The sequence below is a fragment of the Girardinichthys multiradiatus genome, chromosome 2 (genome assembly GCF_021462225.1).
Source record: "Girardinichthys multiradiatus isolate DD_20200921_A chromosome 2, DD_fGirMul_XY1, whole genome shotgun sequence".
Taxonomy (NCBI): domain Eukaryota; kingdom Metazoa; phylum Chordata; class Actinopteri; order Cyprinodontiformes; family Goodeidae; genus Girardinichthys; species Girardinichthys multiradiatus.
The window spans coordinates 12625562-12652346 of NC_061795.1; the positions used below are offsets into that span (position 1 = coordinate 12625562).

General features: G+C 40.7%; 1 protein-coding gene across 1 annotated transcript in view; it reads right to left on the bottom strand.

The window, feature by feature from the left end:
• The window catches only part of znf277 (zinc finger protein 277), a 54845-nt gene that overhangs the window by 20127 nt on the left and 7933 nt on the right, over window positions 1–26785 (bottom strand). Inside the window, exons 5-6 of the mRNA XM_047348842.1 lie at window positions 22675–22766; window positions 22391–22501 (exon numbers count right to left, since the gene is read on the bottom strand). Coding sequence (XP_047204798.1) covers window positions 22391–22501; window positions 22675–22766 — 203 coding nt within the window. The remainder of the gene's footprint in view (window positions 1–22390; window positions 22502–22674; window positions 22767–26785) is intronic.

A 26785-nucleotide genomic window follows, 5' to 3' on the forward strand; every position in this document is an offset into this window, starting at 1 on the left:
TGCAAGCTCTGGCCATGGAAAATGATGGTTATAATTATTTATTAACAGTCATTGACATCTTTTCAAAAAGGGCGTATGTACGAGTTTTGAAGAGGAAAACAGCCGCTGAGGTGGTAAAGGCATTTGAATCAGTTTTTACAGAAAGTCAGATCCCCAAAAAACTTCAGACTGATGCCGGTAAAGAATTTTTTAACAAGAAATTTAAGGTTTTAATGGAGAAACACGGTATTGAACATTTTGCCACAGCGAGTGAAGCAAAAGCTTCAGTGGTCGAGAGATTTAACCGCACATTAAAAACAAGGATGTGGAGATATTTTACAGCTAACAATACCCGGCGGTACGTCGATGAACTGCAAAACCTAGCTAGAAGCTACAACCATTCCTACCACTCCAGCATTAAAATGAGCCCTATGGAAGTGACCCCAGAAAATGCCTTTCAAGTGTTTCAGAATCTGTATGATGTCAAGTCCAACAGATATTGCAAGGACTCAGTGACAACGTTTAAACAAGGGGATCTTGTCAGAATATCCAAGGTCCGTGGAGTGTTTGACAAAAAATACGAACAGAGTTTTACGGATGAAGTGTTTACAGTGTATGACCAGATACCCCGTTCTCCTCCTGTATACAAACTCAAAGATTTGGATGGAGAACCTATCGAAGGTTCCTTTTACGCTGAGGAACTTCAAAAAGTAAAAATATTTAACGACAAGATGTATCAAGTGGAAAAAATATTAAAACAACGTACGGTCAAGGGAGTCAAACAGGTTTTTGTAAGCTGGAAAAACTGGCCTGAGAAATTCAACAGTTGGATCAAGTTTGATTTAGCTCAACATATTGATTTAGAAGGCCAATGGATGGTTGCATTAGCCGAGATTTCATATCCTCATACATGGCATAATTTACCGGATTATGATGCCTACTTTGAATGGAGGAAGGTTGGTGATGTGGAGATCAATACGCAAAGGATCAGAAGTGGCTACTATAACAGCGTTATTCAACTCGAGACAGAGATGGAAATGTTTTTCAAAAAATTGAAATCGGGTTTACGCATTAAATTCAGCAAAGTTCAAAAGAGATTTGCATTTCAAGCAAACAGTCCGTATGAAATACGCTTCTTCAGCACTCTAGCTTATATGATGGGCGTGAAACCAGGGGAATGGATTCATGTTTCTGAACCAAAACTGGCTCCTTTTCCAGCGGATATAAAGGCTGGTTTCTATCACCTATACTGTTACAGCGACGTGGTCAGCCCTCAAATAGTAGGCGACACTTTTGCACCTTTACTGCGGACCGTCAAAGTACAAGGCACATTCAGTGATATGATTACTCAGACGTTTAACCCCGCCCACTACCTTCCAGTCTCCAGAAGACATATTGAAAATATCAATATAGAAATTAAATCGGACCAAAACGTTCCTGTAAATTTCGTCTATGGAAAGACCGTCATAAGACCACACTTCAGACCGGTGATATCACAACGTAGCCTGAGATAAATTTTATTTGTATAAACTATTCCAGAGATATGTATATAACCTCTAAGATTGATTGGTTATCATTCATATTACGCTGGTCATTCAACACTGCATCAAGCAGGCAAGAGAGAACATGGCACAGCTAAGTCTGAGACGTGATTCAAATCGCTTTGTAAATTACTATGTAAGTCAATCAGGCGGTAATCTGCCAGGGTTTTATGGGGCCCCGGTCATGTACGGACGCGGAATTGGATCATTATTTTCAAAATTATTCCGCTTCGTATCCCCTCTGGTTAAAAAAGGATTTGCAATTGCAAAACCCCATCTTAAAACGGCTGCATCAAATATCGCTTCGGATGTCATCGGTAGAGCCGAGAGTAAAATGAGTGGTTCTACACGCACCGAAGGTCAAGAAGGTTCAGGAATTATGGTTTTATCCAAAAGACCCAGAACAAGACCCCCTGGTGATCGTTTAAGGACGGTTAAAAAACAAGGACAAACGCGAAAAAGGAGATCAGTCGCAGCTGACAAACGAAGAGGAAGGAAGTCATCCGCAAGTTTTGATATATTTAAATAATGGCTCTTTTACATAACAAATCATCAGAGTGCACGCTGGCAGAGTTGGACTTATTTTCTGCCCCGATGACGCAGCTATCGATCGAAGATAAAATTTACACCGAGATCCAGCCTTTATCAGCAATCACTGATGGAGGGCCGATCGAGTTTTTCATTCCGGGAGACGGAGAAAAGTATTTGGATCTCAACGATACGCTGTTGCATCTCAGAGTGAAAATTACTAACGAGAATGGAACAAACCTGCCAGATGATGCACCTGTAGGGCTCATCAACTACCCATTAAACACCATCTTCAGTCAGTGTGACGTCACTCTCGGAGATCGAATGATTTCACAATCCAGCGCTACACATCCATATAGAGCCATGATTGAGACATTGTTAAACTTTTCTGAGGATTCTTTAAAAACCCAGTTTAGCTCTGGTCTTTTTTATAAAGACACTGCAGGTGCTCTGAACTCTATTGTTACAACTAACGGCCCTAACCAAGGTCTTAACAGCAGAGCAGGCTTTACGGCAAATTCCAGGGAGGTACATCTCCTAGGCCCCCTGCATGCAGACATATTTTTCTGCGAGAGACTTCTTTTAAACTCTGTTGACCTTAAAATTAAACTTACAAGAGCCAACGATGCCTTTTGTCTCATGGCCGCAAGAGACTCCACTTACAAACTCAGGATATTAGGAGCATCTCTTTTTATCAAAAAAGTTACTGTCTCTCCAGCTGTACGACTGGGGCACGCTTCAGCTTTAATGAAGGCAAATGCTCTGTATCCACTTTCACGTGTGAATGTAAAAACATATTCCATCCCTGAAAATTCAAGGGTATGCAACCAAGAGAATCTTTTCTTAGGCGTCTTTCCCAAGTATGTGGTGATTGCGTTACTGGATCATGACGCTTTTACAGGAACACGCAATCTCAATCCGTTTGACTTTAATCATTTTGATATGGAATATTTAGCTGTGTGTAAGGATGGCAGACAAATTCCTGCTAAAACCTTCCAGCCAAATTTTAACCAAGGTCATTCAGTGAGAGAGTATTACAACTTGTTTACAGCTACAGGACGACATCTAAAAGATCTTCCACTGAGTATAACACGTCAGGAATTTAATCAAGGATACTCTCTATTCACATTTAATCTTAACCCGGGCGAGGACACAGATGCTCTATCTCCAGTTTCCAGTGGGAATTTAAGATTGGAAATGCGCTTCAGAAACCCGTTGCCTCATACCACCACGCTGATCATCTACGCTTGTTATGATTCTATTTTAGAGATTGATTCAAAGAGGCGTGTGCTGGTGGATTATTATTAATCTAATCAGGCATGAATAATCATGAAATTGAGAGCCTGATGCGTCATCTGCTGGGAGATTTGTTTTGCGGTGTGTGGCCGTGCGACCAGCTGCCGCTGCTAGCTGACAAATTCCCAGGGCCGGCCTACTTTATTGTGAATACACATCCTTCACACATGCCGGGGGAACACTGGCTAGCTCTGACATTGGATGAGAATGGTCAATCCAGCTTTTTTGACTCTTATGGATTCTCTCCGGATTTCGAGTTCTACCCGTCAAGCATCGTAACATTTTTAGAAGACAGATCCTCAAAAATATTGTATCATAATAATCAGCTTCAAAACACTCTGTCCACTGTGTGCGGTCACCATTGCATTTTTTATCTATGTCATAGAGCGTGCGGATTATCAATGCAGCAAGTGTTGTCGAAATACACCGGAGATGTGATTAAGAATGATTTAATAGTATCTAACTTTGTGAAAAAATATCAGAAATGTGTCATTAATCAAAGTTGTACATTTTATACTCACGGAACATGCTCTTTGGAGATGTTTCTGGATTGTTATGGAATTTAAAATGTCTTGTTTTTTTTTCATTGTTTGTTTTTTTTTCTTCTTATGATTTAATATTTGTGTAATGATATCATATGTTAGTGTGTGAAGTAGAGAACGAAGTTAGACTTGAAAAATATAATCAATAAATATTTTATTGAATAAAAGAAATAGACTACATGTTTCATTTTCTTATAACGGTTTATGGTGAAAATGTAATCCATCGGGGTGGTAGTGTCGTCTTACGAAGAGACCTTTTTGATCTCCCATCAGCATTTTTTGGATCTTCCAGCTCAGATCTCGACCAGTAGGGAGAATGAGTTATCTGCCTTCTTCTTCTTTTTCTTCTCTGCTTAACGCTGGGGGGTGTACCCCCATTTTCAGAGGCTTGAGCAATAACATCGTCTAGAATAATCAGATGATTCTGATCAGGAGGAAACAGGTTTTCATCTTCAAAAGAATGAGGCAATCCTTCCACAAAGGTAATATTTTTATTCATCTTCTGCAATTCAGCATACATGGGTTGAAAAGATGTGTAAATCCATACAATATTTTCTGGAACAATATCCATGACATGATTACAGTTTTGTAAAATACTTTTTACAAAGAAAGTTTTCCCGCAGCCGCTGGGTCCAACTATCATACATGAGAAAGGTGCTCTAAATCTAGGATCAAAATCAATCTCCTGTAAATCCATGTGACTTTTTATTTTATTTCTTCTTCAACTCTAATAACCGAAAGGCAGAGTTGTCCCGTCAGAAAAAAGACGTCTCTTATCATACACCAGTCGAAACTTTTTAAGAAATGTCGCGTTTGTCAAACGGAATCTCTTTTTATCCCTCCTGATCGTGTGCTGAGGGATTTCAATGACACCCTCACTTGACCCCTGTAAGTAGCCCTCGACCAGCCCTTTGATGCTGTCAAAATTGACCCTCTCGCTGCATTCATGCGTCTGAGTGATGCCTTTAGCACGTATCACTACTTTTTTACGGTTTTTAGTTTGGTATGCATAACTCTTGGGTCCTGTCGATGCAAACTCCGAAATGCTGTCACCATCTAACTCGTCAGTAAGATCACCCAGATAATTCCCCAATTCCAGAGGAGTTTCACCACTTTTTGTCACATAAATCAAACTGTCCGTGTCAATATAAATCAATCTGTCCTGTAACTTCTCCATGCTGCTGAGAAGTTTTAAACGTGCATAAGCGGTGGTGAATGCTGCTATAAACACATTATTTGTCTTACTTGGTGGATATATGACACGTTTGCTGTAGTTCCACTGCACTACACACATTTCAGGGTTGAAAAAATGAAAATAGTTAACCCTGTATTTACTCGAGAACATGAAGCTGAAAAAGTCTTCAGGGTTAGTGATGACTGTGGTCTGAGACAGATCACTTCTTTGCGCAAATATCCCCCAAAAACTGTTTAAACACAATTTTGCAACCTGCCTTTTGGCAGGATTCATCTCGATTTTCTCAAGGTCTAATTGGATGCCCTGATGCAGTTTGTAGTCGCTTATATACTTTGACTTACTCTCCTGATCCACTGCTTCAGACGGATAGCCTGAAGCCTCCTGCTTACCCTTTAAAAAGCAATGAATGTAACCTTTAAAGATTGTATCACTTCTCTTTTCAAAATGCCACAACTCTGTGATTTTAGCAAGACGATAACTACACTCCAACGCTTTACAGAATTCTACACTCGTCCAAACTCCCATCAAAGCTCTTTCTTGATCATTATGCATGCAAGGACCTGACTGGTAATTTAATTCAGCGCATGTGCGGCAGAGAGTGAACACAAGTTTACCTTGGGATGTTCTGTAAGGTAAAACAGGGAACAACAGGTTACGTGGTGGGTAGACCACAGCTTTGATTATACCGAAGTAGCTGCTGGGGTCATCAAAATCTTTGTAAATGATGGTGGGGTGTCCGAGGGGAAAAACGCAGTTGGCGTTTACATAAGGGTACAGAGATGTGTAATCCACATAGTGTACAGTTTCATCCGGTTCCGCTGTGTACCTCAACTTCATAGGACAGGTGCGTCCACCATACAGCGCATCCCGGGGGGATAGCGGTTCGGGTGCATTAACTTTCTCAAGAAAGCTGATCACCCCTGGGTCTGATTTTTTCATTTCAATCCACTCATGCTCCCATATGACTTCGAGACGAAGGCCGTACACAGTTTGTAACACCTTGCTTCTCTCAACAGTGGCTGCGTAAAACTGTTCAAATGCGACCCCTCTCAACGGACACTTGTCATGAGGCATGTAACACTTTTTACAGCCGTGGAAAAAACAGCCATAAAATTCAAACGCAACTTTGACACCGTTAATCTCTGCATACCCATCCACTGAATATGGCCCGATTTTCTTTTCACCCCTATTTAATGCATGCTCGATAAATATGGCTCTGCTGTCTGCAATCCAGCCGAGCCATTGAATGGACGCGCTGGAGAACGTTTTACTGCTACGTCTATAGTCCAGAGGTGATGGAATGGCTAAGGTTTGAGGAGGAAGGAAATTGGTTACAAAAACCTTCATGCAGGCTGATGCTATTGTGATACTTTTAAACGGATCCACACTTGTCTCCTTAAAGAACTCGTCTCTGAATTTTAAGCATCCTTGAAAAAGAATTTCAACGTCATTTTTACAATAACGAATAGCTTCTTTCTTAAAGTCAAAGACCTCTTTGCTCGCTTCTCTGTACCAGCTGCTAAACACCTGTTGTTCTTGAAGACTCATGCGTTCTACAGTGTAGCAGGATGGAGGAGGAAAAGGCCCCACATACTGGAGATGTTGTTCAGAGGAAAATAGGTGGGGAAAAAAACCCTTGCTTTGATCGGTAAAGCCTAACGCTTTCGGCATGGCACTAAGCTTCATGCACATGAAGGACAGGCTATCAATGTATTTTAACCTGTAATCAGGGTCGGTTAAACAGAGAAGTTTACTCCCTACCATGACGATATGAGGTTTAATCCCTAACTGCAGCATTGCTGTGAGAATCAGGTAACCATCGTACCCCCGCGCATTGTGCGCTATTAAGGTGTAACCTTTGTACATTGGCCTCCTGAAATGCAGGAGAAATTTTTGGGTGCAATTCAGTCCATAAGCGTACCATTCATCACCTTTCAACGTTTTAGCACAGACCAGAAAGGGGGTATGCATGCCGCTCTCATTGACGAGGCATTCGAAATCATAAAAAATCAGTTTATCATCAAGCTGATTAATTGCACTGCAAGGCTGAATGTAACACTTATGATCATCGCATGTAATGTCTAGGCTGGGGGGTACATTTTCACCGCAAATACTGCATTTTACATTACACACGTGTGGTTTATTCGGTTTACTGATTGGAATAACGTATATCCGTTTGCATACTTTACACAGTTTTACCAACTCACAGTCACTCATAGGCCTTTCAGCACTATTTCTGATGCGCGGTTCCCTGTGTCTGCTGAAACATGAAGAATTACGACAGACTCTTTGACAGCCTGCACAGCTTACAGGATTGCTAATCTCTTGCATACATGTATATGTTCGACACACTGGACAATAACCTTCACAATGGTGTGTATTGGCATTCTGATAGCTGCCGTAACAGTAATTACAAATATATCTGCACCCCATAAAACCTTTGAGATTTTTTATCCCATAGTAATGACCTTGAAATAACAGCAAAAACAGAGGGTTTGGACGATCAGGGAAACTGGTCTCAAATTTACACAGAGCAGTAGAGCCCGTGGTTCTGTGAAACACTACAATTTTTCTCTTCAGAATGGTTTCAAATTTACCAATATCACTAAAAGTAACTGCTGTTTGCTCGTCGAGGCCTACCTGATGCTGCCATCTCCTCCCCAGTTCTACAGCACGGTGATCCGTGAGCTCAGGATCAGAGACGTGTGCGAGGCTGATTGCAAAACATAACTGATTACCGGTATTGTTTATAATATACAAATGACGCATTTTCTTATTAAACAGTTCACAGTCTAACGTTCCTGCAGCTTTACGCTTAGAACCTCCTGCTGGGTCATTAACAACCTGAAGAACAAATTCCATGTTATTATCTACAGGTATATTTGCATTCGATTGTACTAAATCGTCGAGGAAGTTTTCGAAAGCAGGCAGGATCATATTTCCATCATCTGTAACAGTAAATGTGATGTGACGATTGAGATTTTCACCCACTAATTCCAGCTGCACAACGTCGTTACGTCTGGTTAACGATCTCGCAGCGTCGACTAATTCAATTATAATACGCATGATGTCTGTATAGAATGCTGCTAAATCTGGAACGTTACTTGGACAGGGCGGCGGTATGGTAAAAGGTCTCCTTATTTCATGGTTATTAAAATGTTCACGTTCAACCACAGCTGGAGGATCTCGCTCTATTTGATCAGAACTAACTGCTACGTCCGTATTGAAATGACCCCCGTGCTGATCTGCGGCGTGTGACGTAGAAGGATTCTGATGAGTGTCAGGTGGATAATTTTGCTCAATGCTGTGTGGAGACGGTACGCTATTTAAATCGGAAAGAGCCTGATTGATTACGTTTAAAACGTCACCGTGCCGATCTGCGGCGTGTGACGTAGAAGGATTCTGATCATTTTCCTCAATGCTGCTGTGTGGAGACGGTGCGCTATTTAAATCGGAAAGAGCCTGATTGATTACGTTTAAAACGTCACCGTGCTGATGTTCATTTATTACATTTTCACTGTTAGCAGGAGATGCATTTAAAACGATGTTATCTGCTACTTCTGCATTAACGGGGATTTCGTTAAGTTCATTAACTAAATTTCTTATTTCATCCAGGGCAAGTCTGATTATTTGATCAGAACTAACTGCTACGTCCATATTGAAATGACCCCCGTGCCGATCTGCGGAGTGTGACGTAGAAGAATTATGATAATTTTGCTCAATGCTGTGTGGAGACGGTGCGCTATTTACTTCTGCATTAACGGGAATTTCGTTAAGTTCATTAACTAAATTTCTTATTTCATCCAGGGCAAGTCTGATTCGGTTATCCATTTCTATGAACATAAGAAACAAAATAAAAATAAAACTAACCTACAGAAAAAACAAAAAAACAAAACACAGTGATCAGTTCAGTTTAAAATCACCTTGATGTCACCAAAATGCTTCTTTAACAGAATCTGACATGCTGCCAGAAGCGTTAACGATGAGGCCTTATTACGAAGATTCCGTGAGGCTGTAGAGACTGTCTTCCTGCGCTGTCCGTTTCTGTGACCAATCTGTCCTACCATCAACGTTACCTCTGTAAGGAGAATGAACAGAAAATAAATAAATAGATAATAAATATATATATATATATTGAAATAATCACATTAAAGCTGGAAAAAAAATAAAGGAATTCAAATTAATTCAGTATGTATGTATGAATTAAAACGTACCGTTCATTAATCCACTCACTAGCGTTGCTCTGCTTTGTAGCGCAGAGAGTCGCTGTCTTTTGGCCGGGGTTAAATATTCTGTAAAAACAGAAGACAATAAAAGTTATCTTACGCTGCGCAGCACAGCGTTCATAAATAAAACGAAAAAATAGTTTTTAAAATACACAAGTTTTTTTTTTTTTTATCTTACTCCGATTCTTTGCGGTAAAACCTCCAGATTTCACTTCTTGTTGGACTGAAACGGTGCCTTTCTGCTGAAAGCTGTCTTGATCTTTGAAAAGCGACCTTCTGGTGGGCGGATTCAATGTGGCATCTTTGGATGTATCTGTAAACAGGTTTATATGACATTTTATTGAACTATGCTTAAAATACATATATATATATATATATATATTGTTTTCATTTAATTTTTATTTCCTTACCTTGCTCCTGCTCGACAACTATGTCTTCCACAGAGCTCTCAGTCGAATCTGTAAACAGTTTTTTATCTGAGGTTTAAAATACATTCACTCTCAAAGAAAAAATAGATAGTTCTTAGGACTTACTTACTTTCTGGTGGTGCTGGTAACTTATCCGGTGTGTCTTCAGGGGAAATTATGATAATTGACGGGGGGGTATTCAAAGAATCAGTTTTAATTTCTGTGTTAAAAGAAAGTTCAGTTGTTGCGGGTTTTTCTTGTTTGGAAATAATTCGCCTTCTCAATTTTGACTGTCGATTCCAGCCACTGAACCCTCCAACTTGATCATTCGGGTTTACCTCTCTCATCAAATCTATAAATTGAAACATTGTCAAGGGTTAACTATAATATATATATATATATATATATATATATATATATATATATACATATATATATACATATACATTTTATTGCATTTAACATTTACTTACCATAATCTGATTGTGTCAAGATGAAATCATCAAGGTCATCAGCGGTGGGTTCTATGACAAAGAAACAAATATATATATATATATATAAACAATATATATAAACAAAATTTGAGAACATTCACATGCATTTAATGATTTCTTAAAAATGAATACTTACTTACTTACTTACGTTTAAAGATGTCATTGTGCTTTTGTGAATTATCAGAAGTAGAAGCCACAATTTCCGGGTTTCCTGAAATATTTACCGACATTTTTTCTTGTCAGTACTGGTATTTTTCAATGTAACAAGTGTTATGGTTCAAAGACATTCAGCATTTGAAGACCCTGACACTGAGGTTAACCAATGAAACAGAGCCCCAACATTTACACACAGTATTTATACCAGAACATGACAGTGTTATCTCAACTGCAAAGACTATGTTTTTAAGACCAAAACCCTTCTTGAGTTCAAAGGTGATATGTTATCTAAGAAACAGACATAACTGCCCCTTCCTGACATCGCCCCTAACAGTTGGATATGGTATAACTGTAACCCTGTAACTCTAAGATGAAAAAGTAAAATGTTTTAGAAAAGCTACAGGTAACTAAAATTATCATTCCTTTTTCCTAAAATGGAGTCTCTCATGATTCAAAAACAAACACATCATTGCTAGTCAATTTGTAACTTGGAAACAGTATACTGATGTTCTTTTTTTTTCTGTTAATCTGATATTCGTCTTACCTATTTCAGCTGCTTTTCCAGTATGTTGACGCAGAAGCTGAAGGTTTTTCTCGTTCCATCGATGTAGTGAAGCACAATTTTTTTTATTTACTTTTTTAGGTCTTTTCTATTTTGAACGGATTTAGACTGGCTCATATAAATGTAAAGCAAAATTAACTTACAATTCTGTCAGGTTACACAGTTCCTTTATTAGGATTTCATGTGATAGGTCAACATTAAGTTGATTATACCTTTAAAATATAAAAGGATGCATGTCTTTTTTTTTTTTAGATGTATTAACACCTGAAAAAACATACAGATTATTAATAACACCCTTAAACACACCCCTGTGTTTTAATTGACTCATTTAAGGTATCGCCCCTAATGACGACAACCAATCAACATCCACTGTTACGCCCCTTGGACACACCCCCCTGCTTGACCACGTGACCTCCTGCCCACATGGCAACCACATGGCGCCTACCGGAAGTCCCGCCCTCACCGGAAGTCCCGCCCACCTGTCAAAATGTTTGATGAAAGGGTGCACTTAAATTCTCTTGGGAGGTTTCATGGCTAAATTGGACCAGCCTGGTAGCCAGTCTTCATTGATTGCACATTGCACCAGTAAGAGCAGAGTGTGAAGGTTCAAATAGCAGGGTAAGAGCACAGTTTTGCTCAAAATATTGAAATGCACACAACATTATGGGTGACATACCAGAGTTCAAAAGAGGACAAATTGTTGGTGCACGTCTTGCTGGCGCATCTGTGACCAAGACAGCAAGTCTTTGTGATGTATCAAGAGCCACGGTATCCAGGGTAATGTCAGCATACCACCAAGAAGGACGAACCACATCCAACAGGATTAACTGTGGACGCAAGAGGAAGCTGTTTGAAAGGGATGTTCGGGTGCTAACCCGGATTGTATCCAAAAAACATAAAACCACAGCTGCCCAAATCACGCCAGAATTAAATGTCCACCTCAACTCTCCTGTTTCCACCAGAACTGTCCGTCGGGAGCTCCACAAGGTCAATATACACGGCCGGGCTGCTATAGCCAATCCTTTGGTCACTCATGCCAATGCCAAACGTCGGTTTCAATGGTGCAAGGAGCGCAAATCTTGGGCCGTGGACAATGTGAAATATGTATTGTTCTCTGATGAGTCCACCTTTACTGTTTTCCCCACATCCGGGAGAGTTACGGTGTGGAGAAGCCCCAAAGAAGCGAACCACCCAGACTGTTGCATGCCCAGAGTGAAGCATGGGGTTGGATCAGTGATGTTTTGGGCTGCCATATCATGGCATTCCCTTGGCCCAATACTTGTGCTAGATGGGCGCGTCACTGCCAAGGACTACCGAACCATTCTTGAGGACCATGTGCATCCAATGGTTCAAACATTGTGTCCTGAAGGCGGTGCCATGTATCAGGATGACAATGCACCAATACACACAGCAAGACTGGTGAAAGATTGGTTTGATGAACATGAAAGTGAAGTTGAACATCTCCCATGGCTGGCACAGTCACCAGATCTAAATATTATTGAGCCACTTTGGGGTGTTTTGGAGGAGCGAGTCAGGAAAGGTTTTCCTCCACCAGTATCACGTAGTGACCTGGCCACTATCCTGCAAGAAGAATGGCTTAAAATCCCTCTGACCACTGTGCAGGACGTGTATATGTCATTCCCAAGACGAATTGACGCTGTATTGGCCGCAAAAGGAGGCCCTACACCATACTAATAAATTATTGTGGTCTAAAACCAGGTGTTTCAGTTTCATTGTCCAACCCCTGTATATCAAGGCTTTTTAAAGTGTGGTCTCCCCTACAGGGCACCGAAGCTCTTCAGTGGATGCACAACGTGAGACATTTATTCATCTAATTGATGTGTAAACTCATAGTATTTATGAGGTATTTAATATATTTTATTAAAGTAAAAAAGGCATATTGTGTGCTTGTTTGCGTAACGTTTAAAGCTTGAAATGGACCTATCATGCTGCTTTCACTGCAGCATCACACAAGTGAGTTCAAGGATGTGGAGGGGTGTTGTTTTGTAATGCAAAATGTTTTCCTCCAAATTAGATGACATACCATATTCATTTACTCATACTCGATAATGTTGATTGTGAGACCTATGAAAAATTCTCTGTGGTGTTACTTTTATAATTACACCACAGTCACTTAGATTAAATGCTTTACTTCCTGAAACATAATCAATTCATTTGATCATAGCTCTAGAAAAGATGCCTTTAATTTTGATTATGTGTAGTTAAATATGAGCACTTCTTATTGGCATCTGTTTTTTTTTTCCCTCCAGGTTTGCATTGTATGACCTCCTGATGCGTTTCTGGACCATGATTGAGCCCTCTCTGCCATCCATGGTTGGTGTTCTACAGGGACAGAGGGGAACTCCCATCGATTCCACTGCCTCAATACATTCCCTGTAGCCTATCGATGAATCGTTCCTGTTCTTGAATTAACTTACCCTTGGATCCAAGCCACAGGACCTTGCTGACCGGTATGGTGATCAGTGCACGGTCAGTCGGTCATCACAGCATGGAGCAACTTTTTATTTGCAGTACTCTGCTTAATTAGGATCTGGACACCTGAGGACCAAAAATCTACCAGCAGACTTCAAGGGCTACCCTGACACTAGACATCCTTTACTGCACTGAGCTGCGATGTCAATGCCCATCTTCCCTTTTCCCCCTTGCTCTGAAATTACCTGCACCTGGTGGTAAATTTAGTTAAATAACATTTTTATGTGGCTAAAATCAATATGAAATCTTGTGAAGCAGAATAGAGAAAGAATATTTGAAGGAAGAGAAATGGGAATCCTTAAAAAGGGAGAGATACAACCATTTGACCACCTTTTGATGTGCCAATTAAAGAAACGACACTTCCAGCAAAACCCAGCACATATGGATATTTTATTTTATCTAAGGTAATCAAATAATTCAATTAGTTATAGCAGTCTTGCTTATATAGAAAATATGAAGTAAAAACTTCTGAAAACTAACCCTCTAGCATGTTCATAAAATTATTCTAAACTGGATGCAAAATGGGTTAAAAAATATTTACACTGCTACTTAAACTGGTCAGATATGCACTGTAAACAAAAAAAAAAAAAAAAAAGGTCAGTTCTTTGTTTTATAGTTTCAATCACCTCTATGTCACAGGGAACTCTCTATATAAACATGTCATTTTCTGTGTAAATGACAAAGTTACACCATTCACACCCAGAAATCAACATTTGTCCCTTGATCTGCAATTAATATGGTTGTGTTTGCTTGAGTGTGTGTCTACCATCCCTGATAATTATGTAAGGGATGTCCACATAGTTTGTCACATTTGGGCATTTTATTTCTAAAAGTTCAAACGTTGCTTGCCCCTCAGGATCGTAGATGATCCTGTCCGGTGATGACCCCATCCATGGTGCAGCAGGATCCCAGTCATCTCCTTAGCGTGGAGAGGACTGGGAGAGGTCCATAGCACCTTTATACAAGGGGCATCTGTAAAAATAATATAAGTGTGTCATAAATAGAAAATTAACATACAAAAGCAGTTGTGTAGGCATACACATGTATGTAACCAAATATGTTTTATGCATGTGACAGTGTATACGGGTAATAGTGCGCAAAATTGGATAACATGCATATTAATTTGAAGTTACATGTGCGTTTAAGCCACTATATGCTTCTTTGTTATTGTAAATGTGTGTCTGTTTTGGGGTGTGTGTGTATAGCATTTATAGTAAAACACACCTAATTCCTTCAAAGAGTTTCCTCTCTTTTAGTCTTGCTGACAGGATGACTATGTCGTTTACTGGACCAGGTTTTATGCCCTGCAACCAAACAGCGCCACATTTCTGTAAATACTGAAGTAAAATTTTTACATAAGAGTCATTAATATGTAGTTACCATGGTCCTTCAGTTCTGTCTGCGTAGCTAAAGACTGGAGGAAAAGCTGGAAGCCTTAACTGGGAGTAGTGGGCTGTCTGGGACAACAGAGCTGCTATATAACTGCACGAGGATGTGCCTGTCACACAGGTACAATAGTATCCCTGCAACTCCAGTGTTTGCAATACCAAATATTTCTTAGAAAACAAAATGTACCAGCTATTATAGAAAGACAACGCCTAACATCAAAGTGAAGCTGTAAATGGTGTTATAGGACACATGTTTTAAATTCTATTTCACCAAGTAAAATAAATGTGTAATTCTCACTCGACTCATTTAAAAAACTGAAAAGAACTCAGAACACAATATTGTTTCTGTGAGAACCAATACTATTGTACCTGTTCTGGAAGACCCTGTATTTATATTTCAAGTCAACTCAGGTAACATATGATATAGTTCAATAATATGTCTTCATCCATATTTTATTTGTAGTGGCATGACTCGCTTGATTAGAAAATAACAAACCTGAAACAAACTGTCTCCTTGTGTGTCAGTAATGTGTTTTTAAGGAGCATGTTCACAGTTTACCGACACATTTTTGACACATGGACCTGAAGCACTTAGCCCTAACTGTGACCTCACCTGCCTTCTTGTTTGAAACAGAGATTAAGATTTAGGAAAACACATAACATTGCACAAACAAACAAAACCCTTAACATTTACATATCACTATATTTAAAATATATGGTATGCATAGTAAAATTTTCCTTGCAGAGCTAACAGTGTTACATGAATAACACAGTTCAGTGAACTTCAAAATAATTATCAACTTACCTTTGAAGTAATTTATAAAGCTGGACACGTACAGCTTAAATCCTTTGTCCTTTTTGGACGTGAGGCCGGTCGAAATAGTTTGAAGTGTTATGTAGACGGCGTTAACACTTACAGTCGGCAAATCCTGCAGCGACAGTGTAAAAAACGCCATTGCGGACTCTATTATTGCTTCCTCACCCGAAGTGATCGACGTGTCCAAAGAATGTGGAAGTGCCAGAATGGAAGCCGGTGGCATATAGGCTATTGTTCATTAAAATCAACCACAATATGCTTGTATTAGCAAATTAATCCAACCAATATGAGGAACCACGAGTGAGCTAGGGACGTGTATAATACTGCAGAACATTGTGCATTTAATCATTGCCAATTTTTTTTTAATTTGACATTTTCACAACTATGTTAAACTAGAAAAATTTGCATTTCCTGCAAAAATGCAGTGTGAATGCTGTAAACTGAATTTTTTAATCTGAAATCTGGCAGAAACAAGCTGAAATTGACTGCAGAAAATCTGCTGAAATGTAATGAATTAGAAAAAAACAGAAATGCTAAACTCCTGTTGAAAGCTGGCAAAAAGTGGCTAAAGTTGTCAGCTGAGTTTCAGCTGAAATCTAATAACTTAGTAGAAATAACGGAAACATTAGCAACATTAGCTGATGGAGTTTGGACCTGGTTCTGGTGGAGTTTTCTTCCTGGTTATGATAGGTTTGACCTGGTTCTGATAGTCTTTGGACCTGGTTCAGATGGAGGTTTGTACCAGGTTTTGATTAAATTTGGACCTGGTTCTCATAGAAGGTTCCTCCTGGTTCAGAAAGCAATTTGTACCTGGTTCTGTGGAGGGTCACTAACTGGTTCTGATGGAGATTTCCTCTTGGTTCTGATGGATGTTGGAGCTGGTTCTGATGGAAGCTTCTTTCTGGTTCTGATTGAGTTTGAAACTTGGTTTTGATTAACATTTGTTCCTGGTTCTGATGTAGTTTGGACCTGGTTCTGGTGGAAAGTTCCTAACTGGTTCTGATGGAGATTTGTTCCTGGTTCTGATGGAGTTTGTGTCTAGTTCTGATGAGTGTTGGACTTGGTTCTGATAGAAGGGTCTTCCTGCTTCTGAAAGTTTTGACCTGATTCTGATAGACTTTGGACCTGGTTCAAATGAAGGTTTATGCATGGTTCTGATGAAGATTTGTACCAGATTCTGATAAAGATTTATTTATTGTTCTAACGGATGTTTTTTCCTGGTTCTGATAGTGTCCACCTGGTTCTGATAGTTTGGCGTCGTTCTAATGGATGTTTGTATATGGTTCTGATGAAAATTTATACAATGTCCTGATGGAGGTTTGTTCATGGTTCTGATGGAGTTTAGGTCTGGTTCTAATGGACATTTGCTCCAGGTTCTGATGGAGTTTGGGTCTGGTTCTAATGGACATTTGCTCCAGGTTCTGATGGAGTTTGGGTCTGGTTCTAATGGACATTTGCTCCAGGTTCTGATGGAGTTTGGGTCTGGTTTTGATGGAGATTTGTTCCAGGTTCTGATGGATATCGGACCTGGTACTGGCAAAAGTCTGTACCTGGTTCTGAAGGACCTTTGTTCCTGCCTTTGATGGAGTTTGGACCAGGTTCTGATAGAGTTTCTACTTGGTTTTGAATAATGAATGTAATCTATTGATATGTGTGTGTGTGTGCCTGAGTTGGAAATGGAGAGAAGTGTTATGATTATGATTATTGATTAATTAATATTTATGAAGAATTATAATCTAAAATCATAATTTGAAAAAAATTTTTAATTCTTAATCAAAAATCATTATTTACAAATAGAAATCAGAGATATCCTCTGGTGTTGTGATTATGGGCTCAAAGCTCTTTAATAATTACAAATTATTAATCAAAACCACCAACTGTCACTGTTTATTCAACCACTTCACCGAAGGTGGGGGAACTTTGACCTTGTTTTGACAGATAAATCACTCTTGCACGAAATAAACACAAACGCTTCTCTTAATTATATATATGAAGATTTATTGAAGCCAAATAATCCTAATATACAATTATTGTGGTCCAAAATCCTTCACCTAACTAACAAGCACCGTTCTACACAAAGGAAATAAAAATGACTACCTAACAATAATAAAAGAAAAATATATATGCGCATTTAGTGTCTATGAAGATCAAACCAGCAGTTTTATGGACAAAATGTGTAATTTGGGTTAAATGGAAAGAGAAGTCCTCCTGGTGCTGTCTTGATTGTAACAGTAAGCTGATAAAATGGTGAGCTGGGTGCTCTTAGCCACTATCAGCTGATCGCACAAAATCTTGAACAAAGAGTCATAAAACTCTGAGGCGGGAACTCAGTGGAAAAACTCCAGCAATAAAACTGGAACAAAGGAGTAGTCAGGCCACGAGGCCCAGACTGCAGTTGCTTTGAATGAAAACTTTTAAAAGTCCAACTTCTAACTCCTGGCTGATTTGAGATCAGCCAGACAAAACATGAACACGCACAATTCAGCAACAAATCAAAACACAGCTCAGCATAACATAATTCAATCAGTATTGCATGCAACAAGTTAATACCGGAGATTAACTACTGGTGATCCTGCATCACCTTAACTGCCTCATCCTGCCCAGACCTCTAAATGTACCTATCCGGTTTACTATGAAAAGAACGAAATTACTTTGACGTTGATTTCTGCTCTCCACCGGTTGAGGATGGATCATGTCTGAAGAAAATGGAGGGGAGGGGGAATCACGCGTTCGTGATCATATTAAAGGAAAAAAATAAACGGTAACTTCTCATCCGTCCAGGAGGGGAATAGATGAAGAACTGTTTAGTCAACTGAATAACGAGAAAACTCATCTGCGCCTGCGTCGGGTGTCGGCGCGGTCTTCGATTGGCGAATAAATCTGCTGATCTTCATGTATCAGACAGATTTCCAGCTTTCAAGCTCTTCCGGGAATGGCCTTGTGGAGCAAAAGTTCACCTTGGAGCTTTTGTCTCTCCAGATATGCGCCTCCGTTGCGCTGTCTTGTGAGACACGCGGGAAATGGCAACGAAACTCTCCATCTCAGCCGGTTTATGCTCCAAGTGACGTCAGAACTGCGACATTTGTTGAGTTGTGCGTGTCAAAATGTGCGACCAAAATGGATGACCCCAACACCCCCCCTAGGTTCGAAGGGTATGATTAATCGCAGTCTTTGAAGCTACTGGGTCCATCCATCATAGGAGCTGAAACACAATGATCCATGATCTGCGAAGAAGCAAACAAAACCAAAAAAAAAAATACTGTCCCTGTGTTCCTCTTGGCAGGAACGGGAGTTCACAGTTCAGTTCGCTTCTGAAAGGCCTTTGACTGGGCAGGACTAAACTCAGACTAACTCATACCTGTCTATGTCATTCATTGAGAAAATGCAAATCAATACATTCACATCATCAACACATTCTTTTGGTCATCAGCTTTGGTAACCCTGAGACAAAGTGAAACAACCATGAAAAGAAAGAGAAAAAAAACACAATAACAAAATAATGAGGTCTTAGCTTAGTTGTCCAATTCCAGTCAGGCATGGAAATCAGCCTGTGGCATTGGCAAAGGTAGCGCTATGAACCAAGGGAAAATAAATGTGAAGGAGTCAATCCTGGTTTGTAACCAACTATGCAATGTTATCTTAACAAAAACCAACGTTTAACATGAGTTTAGGTTTAAACACATTAGTTCTTTCAAATGATGATGGGATTTAACATAACTCCTGTCTCTAAACTTTTTAGATAGGAAAAGGGAAAGAGAAAAAAATTTATAATAATAATAATAATGGAACTGCACTACTTAGGCTATCAGCCAGATGTGTTTGTGGAGGTTGCAAGGTGTCTGCTGTGGTGGACTTTAGGATTTTCTCTACTAAATCCAGCAGAACTTGGCAAGTAGGTTTCCGTGCCTCGGTGAGAACGCCTACAGATGAACCAACCTCTCTTAATAAGACTTTGCATGAAATCTCTGGCAGCATGTGTGTCCATTAAATCATTCTTAATCACTTCTGAGAGGGTCTGCAGTGCATGCAGAGGGTTAATGGAAAAATAGCGTGCAACTTGCAGTTTAACACTGTGTATACCTGAAAGGTAGTGATATTTTTAACAGTTCCTGTTGGAGAAAGTTGTTAGTGGTTAGTGCATGATAGTGTGAGTTTAGGAAACATGCACCTCTTTAAACTGGTCCTACGCACTGGTTTCTCCTTTCCCGGACGTGGAGACAAGCTCTGTTCTTGGGGAGGAGAGTTCGATGTAGAACTTCATCTGGTTCAGCAAAAGAGCACCAGCTGGGATGACAGTGTCATTTAGTGCTGACTTAATAAAGCTGCATGTCACAGTTAGGAGGAATTTGTTACCTCCTGCTAATTTTGGAGCTGGTTCGACCCAGTTGGTCTGAAGGTGGAACCAAGGTAATGTAACCCCCCTTCGCTGAAGCGGAGGTTGGCTGATTGGCTGGGATGGCTGAAACTAGCAGCAGGTTAACCATCCTTGGATGTAGACCTGAGTGTCGTGAGACATTGGAGGCCAGTACGTCATCTGTGAGAGGGTGTGGAGTGTAGCTTTGTAGCTCCTATGGCCCCCTACAGGAGAGTAATGGGCGTAGAATAATGTGACCCCCCTTTGGTCTGTTGGAACAATGCTGAAAGCATGGGAGACCTGTTTTATGCCAATCCGCACACTGGGGTGCACACTCTGGCTGTCTTGAGGAGAGGGCGGAGCCTGTCTGCTAAAAGGAGTGTGTGGCTGTGTTGTGCCTCAGTTGTTGTGTTGGGCCTGGCATTTAACATGGAGGAGCATGCTGCTGACCTACCGCCCATAACTTGGAAACTGTAAGGGCTATCGACATCATTCTTGGACCGTTTTTCTGAGAACGGACAAGGGAACGGGAATGTTAACACTTTTTTGTTGAAAATATAATATTAAAGGCACAACACTAGGTGAAAAGAAAGGGAAAAATGGAGAACAACGTCTAATAACTCGGAAACTATACGGGCTATTGGTTTGATTCAGCAGGCCTTGCTGAACAATCACGGAGCTTCTCAATTTTCTACAAAAATCTGTCTTGGAGGTGTGACCCTGTGAAAAAGTGAATCATTTTGACCATTTTTAACCCGAGTCAAGGTGAATTTTTCACTCTCCAACAAACATAGTTCACGAGGAAACATAAAAGGTTTCCAAAAAATCTTTGGACTGTAGGTATCAGCAGGGATTGGTGAACAATCCTGGAGATTTTCATGTGTCTACATAAATCCATGTACGACATGTGACAGTATAAAAAAGTCGATAATTTTGAAAATGTTCAATTTCAAGCGATTTTGGGAAGGACAGATTTGGTAGTGCTAAACAAACCTTTTTTATGACAAAACGATAAAAGGTATAAAAAAACATTCCTTCACTGTGAGCGCCAGCAAGGTCTGAAGATAAATCTGCACAAGGGTCATTTCTCCATCTTGAACGGTTTACGAGAGGCGGCGATTCGAATACATGTGAGTTTAAGGATTTTTGGCTCTGGTTTTTTCTGACATTCATATAGGTTTCCCATTCAGGGTGTGTTGACTTTGCGTTGCTTTGGGGCGTATTGCCGGAAATCTGTTAGTCCCACATCCATGAGAGTGATATTCTCGTAATTGCAAAAGAGATTCCTACGTTTTGATGTATAATTTGTATAGGTAGAGTGAAAATTAAGAGAGTGAGGAGATTTTGTTCGTTCTTTCTCAGGTTATTCAAAAACCTAGAGGGTACACTCTAGCAACACGAACATTCCGTCCCTGGATTAAACTATAAAACTGAAAATCTGAAAAGATTCTAAAACAGCTTGAATCAAAATTGTAGAAAAACTGTAAAAGATATCAAAACATTTAATTATACAATAGTAGCAGAAGGTTGTGAAAGCATTTTAAAAGTTGAATGGCGTTTCTAGCTGAAAGTATGCGGAAGTAATTAAATGGCAAAAACAGTAAGGTTTTAGTGAAATTCTTATCGTTTTCCATTCATTTTAATGGGAGCAAAAAAACCATAAAAGGCTGAATATTTTCAAAAGTACTCGTACTCGTCGTCTTCCGCTTATCCGGGACCGGGTCGCGGGGGCAGCAGACTCAACAGAGACGCCCAGACGTCCCTCTCTCCAGACACCTCCTCCAGTTCCTCCAGGGGGAGCCCAAGGCGTTCCCAGGCCAGCCGAGAGACATAGTCCCTCCAGCGTGTCCTGGGCCGTCCCCTGGGCCTCCTCCCGGTGGGACGTGCCTGGAACACCTCCCGAGGAAGGCGTCCAGGAGGCATCCGGTATAGATGCCCGAGCCACCTCAACTGGCTCCTCTCGATGTGGAGGAGCAGCGGCTCTACTCCGAGCTCCTCCCGGATGGCTGAGCTCCTCACCCTATCTCTAAGGGAGTGCCCGGCCACCCTACGGAGGAAGCAAATTTCAGCCGCTTGTATCCGGGATCTCGTTCTTTCGGTCATGACCCAAAGTTCATGGCCAATGGAGACCCCGGGAGGGGCACTATCCAGCACCCCCGACAGGGACGCCAAGAAGGCCGGGTACTCTGCACTGCCACTCGGCCCGTAGGCTGAAATGATAGTCAGAGACCTCTCCCCAACCCGAAGGCGCAGGGATACGACCCTCTCATCCACTGGGGTAAACCCCAACACGAGACGGCTGAGCTGGGGGGCAACAAGCAAACCCACACCAGCCCGCCGCCTCTCCCCGTGGGCCACTCCAGAGTAGAACAGAGTCCAACCCCTCTCAAGGAGAATGCTGAAGGCACTTACTTGTCCAGTTTGTGTTGCAGTGTGTCCAGGAACTCATTGCAGTACACAATGTTGTCTGGGAGCCCAATGCTGAACGAGTGTTCTCTGGCCATGTGGTTTAGCAGAGATGCCCTGAACATAGGAAATGGAAGGATAGATATTATATTGTGTTATTGCCTAAATAACTGGTCACTCAAGATGAGTACAGGTGCTCAAATTCGCCCACAAAAATCACCTATATAAAAACTTAAATGTGACTATTATGAATACACTTACATGTGGTTTCTAAATTTGCATGTGCTCACCTATTTCCAGTGAACTCCTCACTGCAGAATAAGCAGATATGACTGAAGTAGCAGTCTTCTCGCTCCTTCTGCTGTTGTTCCAGCACCTCCTCCTGTAGTACATCAGTGTTTATTTTTAAGAGAGCAAAGTCAGAGAGGGGAATTTTATAAACTGACAAAACAAATTTCTGTGAAAAATTAAAAGAACCAGTGGGTGAAAAGAGTGACAGCTAAGTTGCATCACCAAGAAACAGAATGTTGCAGTAAATTAGAGTAAACTGTCCTCCCTGGAACTCTCAGCGCAAAGCCTGGGATAAAATATTTTCTTCGGACATGGAAAAACAGCTAACAGAAAGAACCCTGAACCTAGATGAAACAGCTTGGCCGCCAATACAGAGAAATGTCTCTTCAACCCCAACAAAAAGGAGAAAACAGCGGACTGTTCAAACAACGAATGATAGGAGTAACCCAACTAAAAACACACGAATTCCACTAGACAACAGGTTTGCTCCACTTCTGCAAGATTGTCTCTCTGAAAGAAAGCTCTTCTTTCACCAGCAAGAGGTATGACAACAGATTGCCCTATAAATGGTTTCCTTCAAAATGGCTTCAGAAAGAGCCAGCCACCAGTCCACAAATCCTAACAGTGGGTGACTGAGATTAAAAACATTTGCAACCAAAAAACAAAAAAAGAAAAACATTTGTTTTGTCAATAGCTTGGTGTCTGTTATCCCAGAAAATATTGATGAACGTCGAGCAGCAAAGTTTAAAGTGTCAATATCAAGGCGTTTCTCAGTGGAGCTCTACTGACAGTTCGGGGTGGAGATTGGAGATTCAGTAGATTGCTGAAGCTCAACAAACAGCTTAACGTACTGCAAAATTCGTGACCTTTATTCACAATTTCAATATTTTAATGGAAAGAAGGCATCTTTAAGAAAGATGGATTTTGTCTCAAGTCTGGAGCACATCTATTCACTTCCAACATGTTCTATTCTGTGAATCAGACACCAGCTGCCTTGGCCACAAACGGGAGACAAGAGAGTACAAAACAACTGATAGAAAGGCGTTCTGAAGGACAACTGCAGGCTGCTGAGTTAACGATGGACCTGAGAAAAACAAATGACAGAAAGAGACTTCTTCATCACTTCCACAAATGAAATCTCCCCAGACTCTGGACAAGTGGACCCCCTTAGCCCCAACAGAATACCCCATACCTCCTTCCCCCCAGACCCTACATCTCTATACAACCTTGACTCATCTGTCCTGGCAACTTTTTACCGACAACATGTAAAACTTTGTCAAGATTTGAATACAACTTATTCCACACCCAAATCTCACATTTTCTCCACAAATTTCCCATCTCTGTCTAGCTTTTGACAACGCTTTTTGTATTGAGGGTGTTCCAGAAACATATCAATGATATGTACAGGGCCCATATGATAAGACTACCAGTGGTGATTATCTTTGGGTAAACCATGGGGCTCCAATGGGAGAATGCAATAATACATCTGTGCTAAAACGTAACAGAAAAAATACGGCTAATAAGATCAGAAACAATAAAAGAGAACTTAAACTTAAAATCCCTTTTCATGCACAACTTGCAACTGAAATATTACCAGTCACCAAGTCATTTAAACTGGCTCCATTAATCATTAGATCGTTGACAGGAAAATAATTTTTTAATCAACGACTTCATCGCTAAGCATAATCTTGGGTTTACGTGTTTAACAGAATCTTAGACGAAAATAGGGAGATACACTGATAGACTCAATGCCTCCCAATTACAATTTTCTACGTGAGACCAGGAAGCATAGGAGAGATGGAGATATAGCCAAATTGTTTCATGATTCACTTAAGTGTAAAAATGTGCAGAATATGAAACAACCACAGTGCTTGCATTATAATATCTTAACGCAGGATTCGACACCGTTGATCGTGCTATAGTACTGGAGCGACTGAAGAATTGGGTCGATCCTTCTGGAACAGCACTTGGCTGGTTTGAGTCTTATTTGAAAGACGGGAATTTTTTAAGTCAACAGGTAAATTTACATCACAGTTGACAAAAATCACATGCGGGGTTTCCCAAGGTTACATCCTGGGACCCCTCCTAATGAAAATCTACATGATCCCCCTGGCTTAGATCGTAACAAGCAACAAGACAAGTTACTATAACTTCACAGATGATACACACCTCTACATTACACTGTCACCAGGTGATGATTAACTTGTTCAAGCATCAGATAGAGGCATTCAACAAATACCGTATTTTCCGCACTATAAGGCGCACCTTCAATGAATGGCCTATTTTAGAACTTTTTTCATATATAGGGCGCACCGGATTATAAGGCGCATAGAATAGAAGCTACTGCAGTCAAACGTTTGACTGTGGTTGCGTTATGCATCCACTAGATGGAGCTGTGCTAAAGAGAATGTCAACAAAACAGTCAGTCAATCTTTATTAATACACTACAAACCAGCGTTCTGATAACTCCATTCACTCTCATGGTAAGGTCTCCTCTACATAGAATTCTATTGAATAGAGCCAACCGCACGTTAGGAATGCATTGGAGTCTATGAAGTTGAAGTTGAAATCAAACGTTAGTTAAAACGTGAAAGGGAACTTTTCCCTGATTCAGTAAACATGTAAAAGAAACAGTTTGATGCACTAAATCAAACATTAGTACTGTTAACCTTTCCTGTTTCTGTCCCCTGACCGTAGTCTGATGACACAGGGGAGACGCTTTCTCCAGGGCCGAAGTTACTAGTTTCCTCGGGGTTAACTCCCTCACTCATACGTTGCTGAGTTGAGCATGAAGAAACAGCATCAAAACACTGAGTTGTTGATGAGATTCGGGGTTCTTTTTAATGACTTTGCAGCACGTAAAAACACAGGGCTTACAGACTCATACACCGCTGCTCCGGTCGCCGTCTCTACCCACCCCACACACACAATAATACCAACGTCACTCTTTCACTCTTGATTCTCAGCTACAGCAGCACACAGCGCCACCTCTGTCCAGAGGAGTAATGTCAACATCTTCCATACACACACACGAAACATACAACCCACACACTGAGCTTCTAATCACATATAGTTCAGGCAATTCCTGCAACAATACGGTAACTGTGTGGATATGCCATAATTTTCTTCAGGTTGAATAAAAATAAAACTACGGCTACCGTAGTCAGGGTTGTCGCTGAAGTAATAGCGGTAAACACCTGTACTGTGCTTACTCCTAGTCCAACACCACTTGTGTGTGTATAACGTTTGAATGTATTGTTGCAGGAATTGCCTGAACTATATGTGATTAGAAGCTCAGTGTGTGGGGTGTATGTTTCGTGTGTGTGTATGGAAGATGTTGACATTACTCCTCCGGACAGAGGTGGCGCTGTGTGCTGCCGTAGCTGAGAATCAAGAGTGAAAGAGTGACGTTGGTATTATTGTGTGTGTGGGGTGGGTAGAGACGGCGACCGGAGCAGCGGTGTATGAGTCTGTAAGCCCTGTGTTTTTACGTGCTGCAAAGTCATTAAAAAGAACCCCGAATCTCGTCAACAACTCAGTGTTTTGATGCTGTTTCTTCATGCTCAACTCAGCAACGTATGAGTGAGGGAGTTAACCCCGAGGAAACTAGTAACTTCGGCCCTGGAGAAAGCGGCTCCCCTGTGTCATCAGACTACGGTCAGGGGACAGAAACAGGAAAGGTTAACAGTACTAATGTTTGATTTAGTGCATCAAACTGTTTCTTTTACGTATTTACTGAATCAGGGAAAAGTTCCCTTTCACGTTTTAACTAACGTTTGATTTCAACTTCAACTTCATAGACTCCAATGCATTCCTAACGTGCGGTTGGCTCTATTCAATAGAATTCTATGTAGAGGAGACCTTACCATGAGAGTGAATGGAGTTATCAGAACGCTGGTTTGTAGTGTATTAATAAAGTTTGACTGACTGACTGTTTTGTTGACATTCTCTTTAGCACAGCTCCATCTAGTGGATGCATAACGCAACCACAGTCAAATGTTTGACTGCAGTAGCTTCTATTCTATGCGCCTTATAATCCGGTGCGCCCTATATATGAAAACAGTTCTAAAATAGGCCATTCATTGAAGGTGCGCCTTATAATCCGGTGCG